This window comes from Hyperolius riggenbachi, chromosome 5 (genome assembly GCF_040937935.1).
Source record: "Hyperolius riggenbachi isolate aHypRig1 chromosome 5, aHypRig1.pri, whole genome shotgun sequence".
NCBI lineage: Eukaryota > Metazoa > Chordata > Amphibia > Anura > Hyperoliidae > Hyperolius > Hyperolius riggenbachi.
In genome coordinates, this window is record NC_090650.1 from 26,098,819 (window position 1) to 26,115,733 (window position 16,915).

Here is a 16,915-nt window from a genome sequence, read left to right on the forward strand (position 1 = left end):
AGTTCCTGTCCGATTCGGTACTAGGTTGGACTATAGCATAACCCTCACTGATAAGTAATTACAGCCATAAAACACTTTCCTGTCAGTAAATGGCTTCTGTGAGCAGGAAAAAAGATAAAAAGGGTCAATAGTTCATAGATTTGAGCTCTGGCATACTTCAGAGCAGGTTCTTAAAGGGGTTCTGTGGCATGCGTAAAGGAACATAAACTGACACTTACCTGGGGCTTCTATCGCCCCCCCCCCCCCTGCAGCTGTAATGCCCCGCACCATCCTCCTACGATCCTCGGTTCCTTGCCGCTGGTCCCGGTCTAATATTTTAGACAAATAATGCTCGCTCCTGCTCGTGTCATCGGGAGCTTACAAAGTTTTCTTGTACTGTGCAGTAAGCTCCTGATGACGTGCGTGGGAGAGAGCACGCGTGCGGCAGCGCACATGCAGTGTTACAGCGAAAATTAGACCGACATCGGCGGTCTCCTAAAAAAGCCATTTTTAGGAGGATAGATGCAATCATTTATCTCATTAGTTTATTTTTACCTCGGATGTCCTTTTAAAGTGGATCCGAGATAAAAAAAAACTAACTGTAACAAGTAACTTGTCTATATATGTTGTCTAAGGCAGGGGTCCCCAACTTTTCCCGGCCCAGGGACCACTTTCTGACCAAATTTTTTTTCCGGGGACCACCCGGTGGAGTGGGTCGGGGGGGGGGGGGGGGGGCTTGGTGAGGGTGCAGTGGCATAGCTAGCATAGTTGCCTCAGTATAGTGCCCCAGTGTAGCCAGTATAGTGCCCCAGTGTAGCCAGTATAGTGCCCGAGGATAGCCAGTATGGGTAGGTGGCATGAGGAGTGCCCTATAAACTATATGAAAGTAACACAATTTTGTAATGAGTTAGGCTGGTTTCCCAGTGGGACGTTAAAGTCCCACGTTACAGCAGCCAGTAACGCAGCCTAACTCCCAGCACTGTAAAATCGATGTGCTGTTTCACAGTGCACACGTTGTGTTATATAGTAACGCAGCACGTTTAAACAAAGTACTGCATGCTGTACGTTATACTGGCTAAGCCAACGTTAGCACATGCTCAGTAATGTTGGAGGAGAAGGTCTCCCCTCCCCTCCTCCTCCAGGGCCAGCCGCATGATCATCACAATGAAAGATTCGGTTCACAGTGGATGTCTGTCTGGAAGAAACAGGAACATACAGAATTTACAGTGCAGGGAAAGTCCTGTCCTGCTAGTCATTTCACCCAGTCTGCTTCCCTAGTAAAACGATTCAAATAATTTGGTTCAATGATCCGATTCAAATGATCCAAATCCTTAAAAAGATCCGGACTTCCTATCACTAACCTGGAGCGGCTGCTTTGAGAGCTGCATAACGCAGCTCAATCTGACGTCCAACTTCAACATCACCATGCGTTGCGTTAGGGGCACGTTATGCGACCATGACATCCCCTAAAACGCAACGTCTTGGTGGGAAAGTAGCCTAAAAGTTGATCTCAGATCCACTTTAAGGTGCCCATTAACAGTACAATGTATTGTTTCATCAGATGCAATCGTTTGGTGCAATTTTTACAATTGAATTGTGCAGAACACTGCTCAATGTGTAGCGAAAATCAATGTAAGACTATTCAATATTTTATTTAAGACAGAATTTCATAGATCGGAAAGATGGATTTTATGGTTGAATCTGGACCATATGGAAGAAAGAAAGTGCCCTAATCCACCCGTTTAACCAGAGACTTCCCTCTGAATGTATGTGACTTTCTCGCCTTTTTAAAGTCGCAGGTTTGCTTCAGTTTGTTTATTGTATTTATAAAGCGCCAAAATATTACGCAGCGCTGATGTTTGACAGCTCTACACCTCTCACCGACAGGTTTTGGACTAGTCGATCTTCCTCATGGGCGATTTTCAACATTTTCTGTATTTATTTATTTATTTATTTTTTTAAAGCCCTTCTGAGAAAGGAGTGTAACCATTAAGCCAGCCTACCTACATGCATCCACATTGTTGTGTCAGTTGGATTGCACCGCTGCCATACAAGGAGTGCTTTTGAAAATAAAGTCTTATGGTACGTTTCCACTTGAGCGGCGCGATTTGCTCGCGAAAACCGCGTCAACGAATCCGCATGCGGTTGCGGATTCGTTGACGTTTCATGCGGAATCGCCCGCGGTTTTAACGACGCGATTTTAACCATGTCAATGCCGGCAAGCATTGACATGGGTTTTTAGACGAAATCGCACGCGGAAACGCCGGGAAAACCGCAAGATTAAAGAGCTTGCGTTTTTCCTATTTAGTTACATTACCGGCGATTCGTGTGCGGCGTGCGAATTCTGACGGCTCTGCTGTGCAAATTTTTTCTGCAGAGCGAGCCGCACAGAATTCCTGACAAGTGGAAACAGCACCATCCACTTGTATTGGTTGAGCGAATCTGCATGCAGGAAACGCATGCAGATTCGCTCAAGTGGAAACGTACCCTAAAAGGACGAAAAAAGGCAGTTAAAATCTGGCAGGACCTACGGGTTTTGGCCTAATCCATTTCCTCATGTAGGATTCTCGGGGGTTTTCTTTGTTTTCAAAAGCATTACTTAAATGGCAGTTGCTAACTTTAACTACCAAAATAGTAAGATACCAGCCAGCCTCCCTACTCTCTTGCACACTATTTTGGCAGTTGGACCTAGCAACTGCCATTCAGGATATGCTTTTCAAAAAACAAAACAAACTCTGACAATACCCCATGAGGAGATGGTCTGGTACAAAACCTGTTAGTAAAGGTACATGCACAATTATTGTCGGGATTTGATCTCTGGGGTGACAGTTTGGGCAGATGAGTTCTGTTCAGATAAGCTGAAAGGGACGCGTTCTGTTGCTATGGAGAGGGGCGGAGCCATAGGATTATTCATACAATGTCACCAGGTGTGATTGATGATCATTTCGGGTGACCGCTCCTTGCCGTTTGTACAAGGCCTAATACTGGCACCCTAGGAGTACCTGGGTCCTCTCTGGCATGCAGGGGAATATTCATTACTAGCCAACCAGCGTCGTAGCATACGTCGCATCTATCTATCTAATAGAGTACGTGCCTCAACCTTGAAGCAAGAAGAAGAAGTAGGCTTTCCATGAGAAAATGTATGCGTGCTCAAACACCAAGTTTAACCCTAGCAAGTCTGGCTTTGCAAATCCGGCCTAATTGGCTATTCATGAGGCAATGCTCATGCAAATATGCATTTGCTTTCGCATGCCAAACTATGCAGGGTCCAAAAACCAATACCGCAAAGCGATCGCCCTGCGGGAATTAGTTCATGCTACATTAGCACTATCCAGGAGCGCCACGGGGAGGCTTCCCAATGCCCCCATACAACCGGGGGGACCGCGGGGTCCCAGGCTCTCTCACTGCCTGGGAACCACAGCAGCACCCCGGAGGGGGAGGGCGTGCAGCCGACCCATCCCCCCCAGTGTGGTCAGCGCCGGGGAGAGCCGTCCGCACCCACCTCCCAATATTAAAAACAGGCACTTACCTTAACGTCCATTGCGTTCTGCTACATGCACATTAACTTGGGGGCACCACATTAGAAAGGAGTGAAGCATGGGTCACCCCAAGCTTTAGAGCTCAGGGCTGGCTCACATACATACAACACTCCAGAGCAGGGGGGGGGGGGGGGGGAGGACAGGCGCAGACAACTCACTCCAGGGCTCACACCCCCAGAGCAAGCCATCCATCACCATCCTCCAAAGGATACAACTGCAAAAAATGCTTTCCATGACAAAAATTATGCGTGCTCAAACACCAAGTTTAACCCTAGCAAGTCTGGCTTTCCAAATCTGGCCTAATTGGCTTTTCATGAGGCAATGCTCATGCAAATATGCATTTGCTTTCGCATGCCAAACTATGCAGGGTCAAAAAACCAATACCGCAAAGCGGTCGCCCTGCGGGAATTAGTTCATGCTACATTAGCACTATCCAAGAGCGCCACGGGGAGGATTCCCAATGCCCCTTTTTATACAACCGGGGGGACCGTGGGGTCCCAGACTTTCTCACTGCCTGGGAACCACAGCGGCACCCCGGAGGGGGAGGCTGGGTGGTGCAGTCGCCCCCCCCCCCCCCCAAGCGTGGCCAGCGTCGGGGAGAGCCGTCCGCACCCACCTCCTAATATTAAAACAGGCACGTACCTTGACGTCCATTGCGTTCTGCTACATGCGCATTCATTTTCACATGGAAGGCATTTTGTGCAGTTTGTGCTCGCTGCTGCCTGGTATCTGCTCGCTGCTGCCTGGTATCTGCTCGCTGCTGCCTGGTATCTGCTCGCTGCTGCCTGGTATCTGCTCGCTGCTGCCTGGTATCTGCTCGCTGCTGCCTGGTATCTGCTCGCTGCTGCCTGGTATCTGCTCGCTGCTGCCTGGTATCTGCTCGCTGCTGCCTGGTATCTGCTCGCTGCTGCCTGGTATCTGCTCGCTGCTGCCTGGTATCTGCTCGCTGCTGCCTGGTATCTGCCTGGTAACTGCTTGGTATCTGCTCACTGCTGCCTGGTATCTGCCTGGTAACTGCTTGGTATCTGCTCACTGCTGCCTGGTATCTGCCTGGTAACTGCTTGGTATCTGCTCACTGCTGCCTGGTATCTGCCTGGTAACTGCTTGGTATCTGCTCACTGCTGCCTGGTAACTGCTTGCTGAGCACACAGCTCAACAGTCCGTGGAAAAGAGGCCTTAAACTTGGTGTTTGATCACGCATAAATTTTCTTATGCAAAGTACTTCTTCTTGCTTGAAGGTTGAGGCACTTACTCTAATAGAGAGAGAGAGAGAGAGAGAGAGAGATATATCCATTGGTTGCTTTGCCTTATGTCAGTTTATGCTACATGCACAGGTACTCTTCAAAGTGTAGCTGTCGGGCATAAAATCAAAAATCAATTCTTTATTTTTATCGGGTAAACAAGTAAGAAGGACGCTAACCAGGCAATCCAAAAGTTAAAATCACTATTACTTTTCTTGTTGATAAATGATCATTCCCCAGTTTACCTGACTCTTCTTTGGTACGTTGCTGCACACAGGAAGTTGCAGGGCATGCTGGGTTGTCCTTTTTTTTTTTTTTTGCTTCTTTACTTCCCCTCAGACTAATGCAGCCTGACTGGCTGAAGCCTCTTTCCCTCCTGTTTTCCCCTCCCCACACCTCTGTTCCTCTCTGGCCAATATTTCTAATGCTGAAACAATGCACTTTCTATAGTGGAGGACGGGCAAATCAGGCAGAGGAGAGTAAGGGAGGAAATTGCATCAGGATTGGCTTCAAAATAGCCGCAGCTAAAATGGGAAATGCTGAGGATTTTCTTTTTACTGTAGAAAAATCATAACCTGGAAAGCGCAATACATATGTTATGCAAGTAGAGCAAGCATTTATCTACTTGTATATCAGGATTGGCTTCAAGATAGCCACAGGTAAAATGGAAAGTCCTAAGGATTTTCTTTTTACTATAGAAAAACCACAAGTCAAAATGTGTACAGTGCAATATGTAGGTAGAGGCAAGTATTTATTAAGCTCCTCTTTAATAAACTGTCATCACCACCACCCCCTCCTCACAGCAGATGTTCCAGGAATCTGTTCCAAAAGCCCCGCCCCCTTTCCCCTAGCCTGGCATCCCAGAACATCTCAGTATTTCAGTGATTGTGCGCTGCGTGGGTTTAATCCTCTAAACCTGATTCCTCGGCACGCGCTGCGCGGGGCCTGCAGAAGGCTGGAGAAGAATGTGAGGGTCGCTTTATGATGGCTGCCATCTGAGGCCGTTTCACTTTAATCGGTCCTTGCTATGTCTCTTCTTTACTTATAATTATCTGTAAACTTGGAAGTGAACTCCAGGGTGTGGTAATTGGGTGTCCTCTTAATTGCATCAGTTACCGCTACCAATTATGAAGAGCCACTTTCCCTGGCTGTTGTAGGCTCCTGTAGATTACGATTTGGCCTTAAAGTGTGCCAGAGATGATACACTGGCCCACATTCATACTTGCCTTGGGCTTCCTCCAGCCCCCTGTGCAGCATGGCTTCCCTCACCGTCCTTCTCGGCCCCTCCATTCTGGCAGCACGACTGCCGGTAATCCTCTAAGTCGCCGTCTGTCTAGTTCTTCTGTGCATGCGTGGCTAGGCCGCACGCCCGTCCCCTGGAGTGTTTCTCACTTTCACAGTAGAACTGTGGAGACGCAGAACACTCCAGGGGAGGGGAGTGCGACAGCTGCGCATGTGCAGAAGGCCACGACTTCCCAGTCATAGCAGCTTAATGGAGAGGCCGAGGAGGATAGCGGGGGAAGCCACGATGCTCATGAGGCTGGAGGAAGATCCCCCGACAACTCCGGCGATCACTTGACTTCCTGTTCGTGACTCCATGTAACGTTGCGTGTACCGGCCGGAAGATTGCTTGTGGAACGCTTGTCGCCAGGGGGACGTCGCTGGATCCATCTATCCCTGTCGGGTGGTGAGTATGGCAGTGTTACGTCATACATGTCCGCTTTTTACACGTGGCGGGGTAACAAACAGCTTCATGTCTAGGTCTGAGCGTGGCTTCGGCAGGGCCCAGGTGCAAATACAAAACTAGCAGGGAGCAGCAGCTCGGTCCATTTTCTACACTAGTGGAAGTCCGTGAGAGACCAATTTCATGTTGATGCAAACTCTCTTTTTATGAAAAGGTTACGTTCCTGGGACAATCCGATCCTGTAGCTGAGGACTTTGATTGGTCGGTTTCCAAACTGTGTAAATTTGCATACAATATTTTAATTTGTAACAAACTTTGTATATCTGCTCTGCTACACTTCTGCTACAAGGTGATTAGAATTATCAGGCGCAGGATAGTACACTGGACGTGACTGCTGAGTGATTGGTGAACGGGGAGTGGATGATTTGCTGAACTGACCTCCAACTTAGCCTTACATTGCTTATTTAAAGGGAACCAGAGACGAAGCACCCTCATGTATTTTACCATATATATCAGTGGGAACATTAGAGAAAAAACCTACCCTGCTCTCTTTCATTCTTCACTGCTCAGCCTTCTTGTTATCAGCCCTGATAAAATCCCCGACTGAGCATTCAGTCTGTTTTTGCTCAGGAATCATTATAGTTGAGCCTGTCTTCTCTGTCTTTACAAGCCCAAGCCTGCCCCCTTCTGGCTCTGCTGTAATGACTCAGCTGTAATGATTCCTGAACAAAGCCAGACTGAATGCTCAGTCAGGGATTTTACCAGGGCTGATAAGAAGCAAGCTGAGCAGTGAAGGATGAAACGGAGAGCAGGGTTGGTGTTTTCTCTAATGTTCCCACTGATATATGTGGTTAAACACATGACGGTGCTTCGTCTCTGGTTCACTTTAATATTGCAAGAATTTTTGAATCAGGATGATACCCAACTTCTTGCTTTTACTGATGGCTAACATGGTACAATTCCCTATTGCTACTAATTTAATATAGAGTTATGCCATCACCTTCTGTCCCTCTAATTTGTTTTTTTTTTTATTTTTTTTTGTTCTTTTTGCATGCATCGTGTGTCATCACAACAGAGAAGAAGAAAATGAGGTAAGTTGTTTTTTTTTTTTTTTTTTTTTTTTTAAAGTTTAGACCTATCACACCATTAGGCTGCTTTCACAGTGGGACGTTACAGCCGCACATTACAGCAACCCCTAACGCAGCCCAACTCACAGTAATGTAAAATCAATGGGCTGTTCACAGTGCCCACGTTGCGTTGGAGTATAACGCAGCACGGTAAATGAAAGTGCAGCATGCTGTGCGCTATACTTGTATTTGGCTGCGTTTGACTGTTTGCACATGCTCAGTAATGTTTGTTTTGTTTTTTTAACCACTTGCCGACCAAGTGATTTCCTATTGCTCTGTGCTGGGTGGGCTCTTCAGCCCCCAGCACAGATCGTGTTGCAGGCAGGGCGATCAGACTAACCCCCCCCCTTTTTTTCCCCACTAGGGGGATGTCCTGCTGGGGGGGTCTGATCGCCGCTGCTCTGCTGTGCCTTGCGGGGGGGGGGGGGCTCCTCAAAGCCCCCCTCCGCAGCGCTATTCCCCTTCCCTCCCTCTCCCGGGCTCTGTGGGCGGTATAGGACGGCGATACGTCCTGTACCGCCTCTGATAGGCTTCAGCCTATCAGATGGCGGTGATCCCCGGCCTATCAGAGGCCGGGGATCACCGATCTCCTTTACAGCGCTGCCGCGTGTTTACATTTCGCCTGCGAGCCGCGATCGGAGGCTCGCAGGCAGTTCACGGGGACACCCTCCGTGAACTGACATGGAACGCCCATGGAAACCCGCAGACAACCAGTTTACGCCAATCGGCGTTAGCTGGTCGTCAAGAGATTAAATGTGCCGCATGCGCCGTTTTCGTTCGATCCGTATGCGTCAAAAAGTACGCATCACGAGACTCCTAACGCAGTTCAATGTAACGTCCAACTTCAAAGCTAACATGCGTTGCGTTAGGGGCAAGTTAAGCAACCTTAACGCCGCATCAAATGCAACGTCTTAGTAAGAGCCTTTAGTGTTACAATCACTTTGATGTGATTTTCAAACCCAGTGAGGTACTTCAAACATCTGCGTAACCTGTGTGTAAATCAAACAACTCGTGCAAATTAAAGCGGATCCGAGATAAAAAACGAACTATAACAAGTAGCTTGTCTATATATCTTATCTAAAGTTTATATAGTTACACAGCAAATCTAGCTGCAAACAGCTTCAACAGTTTGATTATTTCTTCCTGTGATACAATGAGAGCAGCCATGTTCTGTTTGTAATCCTTACACACAGGCAAGCTGATCTATATCTCCAGCCCTCAGCCTGTGAAAACTTCACTCCTCCCCTCTGCCTCTGAAATCTCTGGCTAGTAACACCTCCCCCTCCTCCTGCCCAGACTGAGCTCCCAGAAGCCCTTGCTACATGAGTCTGATAGTGCCAAGGCACTGGAGAAGCTGTGGGCGAGTCTTAACAATAAAAGTATTGGCATGAGGAATGCCCTATAAACTATGAAACACAATTATGCAATGAGTAAAAGTTTATCTCGGATCCACTTTAAACAAAATCATTGATCTGCCAGAGGGTTTTTGTTTTAGAATTATATAAATAAAACCTAAATAAAACTGTAAATCTCCTCCTGTATATGTTTGTTTCTTATTGGCATATGAGGAATAACCCCTAATGATCCCTATTGTCTAGTAATGAATTCCTTTTGACTTTTTTTTTTTTTTTTTTTGGCTGATTACTCCTTATTGTGTTGCCTGTCTGTCAATCTTTTGTTTACCATAAAATTTGATGACGGATTGCGTTTCCCTGCAGGCCAAGAATGAGAACGCCCAACAAGGCTTCAACAAATCGGGTGGATTCAAGAGCGTCACATCTAGTCGATTTCTACCAAAGGGAACAAAGGCAAAGGTCAATTTGGAGGAACAAGGACGTCAGAAAGTCTCCTTCAGCTTCAGTTTCACCAAGAAAACTCTCCAAAACCGGTTATTGACCGCACTAGCCAGCGAAAAGCAGACTGACTCACAGAATGCCGGTTCAGCAGAACCAGCTTCGAAATCTAAAACTGACGTTGTCGAGTCCCCTGGGGCGGCGCCTGAGGTTCCCCCGCCCAAACCTAAGGTGGAACTTGGAAAAATTCATTTCAAGAAACATCTTCTTGTTACAAGTAAAGTACCAGCTCCCCAACCTCCACCACCCCCACCTCCTCCACCACCTCCTGTAGTACCGGTAGAAGTTCCCACATCGCCCATAGCCTCCACTCATACAATATCATCTGATAACACGGCGTCTTCTCCAGCACCTGAGGAAGCATCAGCTGATGTTAGCTCGCCCGTACCTTCACCTGAGAGAGAACCTTTGAGTACTTCATCGTTGACTGCAATAAAAGAGACTGATACAAAGGACAAAGAGTGCTCTATAGCTTCTGTTCTAGAAAGCCCAAGCACTCCGGTGGTTGCTGAGAAGGTGGAGACCACTCCCGTTAAAGAACATTCCCATATTGGGAAAGAGGAAAAGAATTCAGTCAGTGGGCAGAGTGTTAAATCAAATTCCAGCCCTGATAAACCCAGTTCAAAATCCAAGCAGACCCACTCTGATACGGTGGTGATTGGTTCCGAATCTGATGGAGATTCAGTTCAGACCTCCTCAAGCCACCGATCACACGAGGTCAAGAAGGCTGCAAGCAAAGAAGGAGACCTTAAAAGGAACTCTGGTGGTTTGAGAAGTGACGACAGTGGGAAGTATTCTTCATCGAGATCGAAATCTGGAAAAGACGAGAAACATTCGAGCTATTCCAAATCGGAGAGAGATTCAAAATATTCTTACTCTCATTCTAGGTCAGATCGTGATAGGAGGCGAAGTAGGTCTCGATCGAGATCTACATCTAGGTCTAGATCTGATCGAGGTCCAAGGGGTAGCTCTTCATATTCCAGGTCAGAGCGTTCACATTATTATGAGTCAGAAAGACGGTACCATAGGAGTTCACCGTATAGAACAAGATATTCTCGTTCCTATGCTGATAGCCGAGCAAGAGACAGCTCTGATTCGGAAGACGATTACAAAAGGACTCATTCCAGGTCTAGTGACTCTCGGCGGCCATCATCGTCTTCTCATTCCTCATCATACAGAGATTCAAGGACTTCTTCTTCACATTCAAAATATGACCGAGATCCCAAACTAGAGCCCTCTTATGACTATGATCGAAAAGGAAGAACATCAAGTAGATCTGAAAAAGACATCAAGTCTTCAGAGAGAGAATATTATAAAAAAAATTCTCCTCAAAAAGAAATTAAGCCAGCATCTTCTCATTATAAACAGGACAGTAGTTCAAGCTCTGGTGCTAAATTAAATTCTTCCAAACCATTAGATGCAAAATCAGAACATGGAAGTTCAGGGTCAAAAATGTCAAAGTGGGACTTGGAGAAAAGACCTGATCGCAAAGAGGAACACCACCTTGTTAGGAAAGAGAGGGTTGAAACCCTAGCTGCAGACGTTCGCATCCGTAGAAAGGGTAGTGGCGGTGATGTGCAGGATTCTTCACGTACACGTTCTAAAGATGTCGATGACCTTTCTTCTAATAATTCTCGCAAATCAGACAATGAATTGACAGATGGCCGCTCATCAAGGAGGAGACGATTTTCAACCCCGCCAGTGGATGAAGGCCAGAGGCAAAGTTCATCTTCAGGAAATGATGATCTTTCACCGGGGCAAACGTGGAATTTTGTCACCTTGAGCTCCACGGATGATATTGTGGGCGATGAACAAACTGATGAACTTCCTTATGAAAACAGTTTTTTAGAGATATCAGCCTCTCTAAAGTCGGAGAAAACTCATACATCTCGCAGTGAAATTGAAAAGTGTAGATTTAAAGAGGACAATGATGATACGCATCAGCGTAATGGACAGAGCAGCCATGATCGTAGCAGTCCACCTGCCTCTTCAGAAACTAGCATATCTCCAAGATGTGAATACCCATCAAAAGATCAGAAATTACAAAAAATACGTGCTAAAGGGGAAAGCCCTTGCCGATCTGTAGAGAGAGAGGATATTTTCTCTGATCAGTCTGAAACTCCTGCAGCTAAATTAGTAACTCTTGAACCTATTCCAGTACATGATAGTCATGATTTTAAAGCCACTCGGGCAAAGCAGACTGTTTTGGCTTCAGGAAGTCTCAATGAGGCACAAACCATGACCACTGATGGTGAGGATAGTTTTGAGTCTATGCAGAAGAATTCTGACCTTTCCTCATCTGCAGCCGATGACGTGGAAAGCATAGATAATGCTGTATCTCTCAAAGAGCCACAAGCTCTAAAAATAACTGAAAGTCCTCAGGATGTTAAAGAGACCATTCTAATCAATAAAATATCTGTAGAGAGTCCTAGTCAAAAAACAGTCCTCACTCCTCCTCATTCTGCTTTTGATAAAGATAAAGTAGATCCTCTACAGGAAAATATAGAAAATGAGGCCAAACCTGTTCTTCTACCTGAAGCACCAACTGCACAAATAGACGTTCTGAAAGCAAACTATGACTCTGGTGAGGAAGACTTGAGCACCCATGAAGCTGAATGCGTTCAATCATCGCAGGAGGTAAAAACAGACTCACTACAAGTTACAACTGAGGCTAGTAAACCTGCGGTAAATTTCATAAGTGCTATGAGAGCCTATTATTCTGAGACAGAAGAGAGTACAAGTGAAGAGAGTGAATCTGAGGATACAGATTCTGATGATAGTGGCATCCCCAAAAACCGTCTGCAGTCTGTTGTGATAGTCCCAAAACCTTCATCCATAACTGCAGAAGAAGGCAATCAATCCTTGTCTCCAATTCACCAAAACAACGAGGAGGCTTCCAATAATGAATGTCATTTACATGAAGACCATAATTTGGTACATGTGGAAAACCAAGTTCTTGATGAAATAGACAGTGATTCCGATATGTCTTTAGAGGAAGACTTATATTCTCCTAAGCCAATTGCATTTCAAGCTGTAGAGCAAAATGCTGTTCCAGCTGAGGTTCCAAAACCGAGTGCTCATTTCTTTAAAACTTCAGAGCCCACGTCATTTCCAGTTCCAGCAGCAGAGGAAAATGTTGTGCCTTCCCAGTCAAAAGAGCTGGTTCCTAGCCCTGACCAAGTTTCTGAGCCCCCTCCCATATCAACTCTAGTTTCAAAGACAGATCCTAAGGAAGTTGAAGTAGCTCCATCTGGCCTAACCTCATCTGTAATGTCAGAGCCAATCAATGTTCAAGCTCCACAGACAGACTCCACAGGCAAGCTCAAAGGTAAAGTGACTGAACTGAATGTAATTCATGAAACAGAAGTAGATGTTCCAGCAAAAGACCTTGGTCCTCTTGCTGGTCAGTCATCAGAGCTGTATCCAAATAAAACTGTAGATCAGACTCCCACTATAATTGCAACTGCACAGCCAGCTTCTGTGACAGTTGATGTTCCACAATTGTTTCCTGTTCCAGCTGAAGCCTCCCAGCAAATTCAAGTACAAAAGTCTAAGTTAGAATCTGTTTCAGTTCAAGTTTCACAAACGCTTCAAGGACAGTCTGCACAGCTGGGTGGTGTTCCAATCCCACCACATCACTCCATTCCAGTTCAGGCTTCACTACCATGCCCCATTGCAGTTCCACCGCCATGTTCTGTTCCAGTTCAAGCTTCTCTACCATGCACCATTCCAGTCCAAGCTCCACAGCCTTGTCCGTCTCCAGTCCATGCTCACCAGACAGGTGTCTCTCCAGTTGAAAGCCCACAGCCTTGTCCTGATCAAGTTCAGCAACCTTGTCCTCCACCACCACTTCAAGCTCAGCAACCTTGTCCTCCACCACCACTTCAAGCTCAGCAACCTTGTCCTCCACCACCACTTCAAGCTCAGCAACCTTGTCCTCCACAACCGCTTCAGGCTCAGCAACCTTGTTCTTCACCACCGCTTCAGGCTCAGCAACCTTGTCCTCCACCACCGCTTCAGGCTCAGCAACCTTGTTCTCAACCACCGCTTCAGGCTCAGCAACCTTGTCCTCCACCACCGCTTCAGGCTCAGCAACCTTGTCCTCCACCACCGCTTCAGGCTCAGCAACCTTGTCCTCCACCACCGCTTCAGGCTCAGCAACCTTGTCCTCCACCACCGCTTCAGGCTCAGCAACCTTGTCCTCCACCACCGCTTCAGGCTCAGCAACCTTGTCCTCCACCACCGCTTCAAGCTCAGCAACCTTGTCCTCCACCACCGCTTCAAGCTCAGCAACCTTGTCCTCCACCACCGCTTCAAGCTCAGCAACCTTGTCCTCCACCACCGCTTCAAGCTCAGCAACCTTGTCCTCCACCACCGCTTCAAGCTCAGCAACCATGTCCTCCTCCATTTCAAGTTCAGCAACAGTGTCCTCCCCCTCCTCCTCCTCCTCCTCCTCCTTCACTTCAAGTTCTGCAACCATGTCCACCTCCACTTCAGGTTCAGCAGCCTTCTCCTCCACTAGAAGCTCGGCAACCATGTCCTCCTCCTCCACGTCAAGTTCAGCAGCCATGTCCCCCTCCTCAACATCAGGCTCAGCAACCATTTCCTCCTCCTCCTCCTCCTCCACTACAAGCTCAGCAACCATGTCCTCTTCCTCCACTTCAAGCTCAGCAACCATGTCCTCCTCCTCCACTTCAGACCCAGCAGCTATATCCTGCTCCAGTTCAAGTTCCACCACCTTGTTCACCTTTGAGTCACGTTCCTCACCCCTATCCCACTCTTATTCAAACTCCACAGCCATTTTCTGCATCAATTCAAGTTCTGCAGCCATGTCATCCTCCACCTCCTTGTCCCACTCCTATTCAGGCATCACCACTTAGTTTCATTCCAGTTCAAGCACAACAACCAAACCACCATCATCCATCTAGTGAGGCTGATGTCAGCACCAGTCATCTCATTGCAACTGTGCATGGTAGAAATGGTGAAATGTTAATTAAAAGCAATGAAATGCAAAACGCTGTCCCTCCTGGTCATATTAAACCAACTTCACATCAGCCAACAGCGTCAGTTCCTCCTCCTAAGTCTACTAAATTTGACCCAAGGACACCTCATACCCCTGCAGAGAAACCCGATAGTAGGCAGCAGTTGGCATATGACCATGCAACAGGAGCTGGAGATTTTTCCAGAGCTGATGGCTTCCAAGCAGTAGAAGACTTGTCTGATCTTGGTTGGGACTTCTCTCAGCCAGAGAAACCAAGTAGCACTTACCAGCCACCAGACAGTAGTTATATGTACTTTGGTTACCCGCCAGCAAGTGGAGTCTGTGATCCTTCCCAGAATTATGGCGGGAGCAACCCTTATTGGGATCCAGGATACCCCAGTAAAGACTCAGCTTTCAATTACCCCAAACCAGTTGCCTCAGTTCCAGACTCTCTTACAAATTGCTATAATGAGGATGAGGAAGAGGTTGATGATGACTTTGGTTGGGAAGATGACCAAGGGCACGAATATGACCGGGCCAACAAGACCTACTACGAAAGATCTCGGGAAAGCGTGTCCGTGCAAGCTCATGAGATCAGCAGCAACTCTGTGAAAGAAAACCTGGCACGGAATGAGAAGAGGGAGCTTCTGTCCCGGGAAAGGAATGAGATGAAAGAAAGGGGACCACCCAAGAAACGGAGGCCAGACCTGGGCAGTGACACTGAGAATGATGCCGAGGCTCTCGAGCGGAGAAAGATGAAGGCTGAGGCGAGTTTGGTGGAAGCTGTTGGCCTGAAGCCAGGTAAAGCGGGAATCATCTGCAAAATGGATGAATTTCGAGACCCTCAACACTGGAAGGACTTTTCCAGACAAGGGAAAATGCCGCCATACTTTGATCTCATTGAAGAGAATGTTTACCTAACTGAAAGGTAAGGCCTTATTTTTAATTTGATTTAAAAAGATTGGTATAGAAAGTGTTAAGGTTTTATTTATGTTTATGATTTGAAACTGTTCACGCGGAGAACTGTCGCTACATACATTAAGGGTATCGTAAAGTTTTAATTATGATCTTCAAGATTTATTTATTTTTATTTTTTTTTTTACCAAGAAAGTTTGAGTCTAAGGGCCCGTCTCCACTGTTGCGACGCGATTTCGCCAGCATCCCGACGCTTGTAAAAACGCATGCGTTTTTACCCGCGATTTCGCGTGCGATTTCGCATGGCAGGGTGCTATGCGAAATTAACCATGACTCTGCCAGGGCAAAATAACATTGAAAAAGGTGCGAAATCGCATGCGAATCGCGGGTAAAAACGCATGTAAAAACCGCATGCGTTTTTACTATTAAATACATTTGTGGCGATTCGCATGGATTCCCGACGCAGGCGAATTCTGTGGGTCCCGTCGTGCAGATTTGGCCCGCCGCCAAATCGCTCCCGCACGCCGCACATATGGAAACAGCCCCGGCCACTTCAATGTACCAAGCGAGTCCGCATGTCGGCGCCGCATGCGGATTCGCTATGGTGGAAACGAGCCCTAAAGGTGATCATGACATAGAACTGTTAAAGCAAACCTGAAGCGCCAAAAAATACTTATGGTAAGATGAATTGTATGTAGTACGGACAATGAATACAACATTAGTAGCAAAGAAAAGTCTCCTTAATTTTACTTTCAGTAATATAGCTTTTTATAACATTGCATCATTCTGTCACAGTTGCAGTTTTAAAACCACTCTCTTTTTTTTTTTTTTTTTTTTTTTTTTTTTAAACTATAAAACAAAGCCGAAATTGTTTTACTGTTTCTAGGTTAAGTGCTTCAGAAAACAGGACTGTATTTGACTGAGAGGGTTGAATAGCTCAGAGAAGCTTGTTTGCATAAATAACTGAAACAGGGCTCTTGCACTGGACAGAAGGAAAACGAATAGAAATGTACCCTGTATGAGTTTAGCTTGTCTAATTCCGCCTCATTTGTGACTAATCACAAGTTGTAATTGGTTCCCCTAGCGGTGTCAGGTGACTGCCACAGCAGAGAGTTCATTTGAAATCACAGGATGTTCACAATATGTCTGCTTCCATGAAAGCAGGAAGTAGACAAACTGCACATTTATTGCAGGATTCGTATCCGCTGTAGCAAAGATTTTTTTTTTTTTCTGTAAAGGTTATTATGCTGTTGCTTATGTTTTAGAGTAGAGAGGAAGTTCTGAGTTCAGGTTCACATTAAGTTTAACTCTTCCTGTACTGGAAAACTATATAAGACTGTTCTTTGCTAGGAATGTTCTATTTCTTGGCTGTACTACACATACAATTAATAAGCTCATAAGTTTATTTTAGGCTGCTTACACACCAAGACGTTACAGGCGCACGTTAGTGCGCCTGTAACGCTCCCCCAACGCACAGCAATGTAACACAAGTGGGCTGTTCACACAGCCCACGTTGCGTTACATGTAACGCTGCACGTTCTGTGCAAAGTGCAGCATGCTACGGCGTTGGACTGTTTGCACATGCGCAGTGGGGGG

The 16,915-nt window shown here is 46.5% G+C and overlaps 1 protein-coding gene across 2 annotated transcripts in view; it reads left to right on the forward strand.

Moving 5' to 3' along the window:
* The window catches only part of SETD2 (SET domain containing 2, histone lysine methyltransferase), a 109,772-nt gene that overhangs the window by 18,994 nt on the left and 73,863 nt on the right, over positions 1-16,915 (forward strand). For both annotated transcript variants that reach the window (XM_068235213.1, XM_068235214.1), the window contains 2 exons: positions 7,519-7,534; positions 9,289-15,332. In XM_068235213.1, coding sequence (XP_068091314.1) covers positions 7,519-7,534; positions 9,289-15,332 — 6,060 coding nt within the window. The remainder of the gene's footprint in view (positions 1-7,518; positions 7,535-9,288; positions 15,333-16,915) is intronic.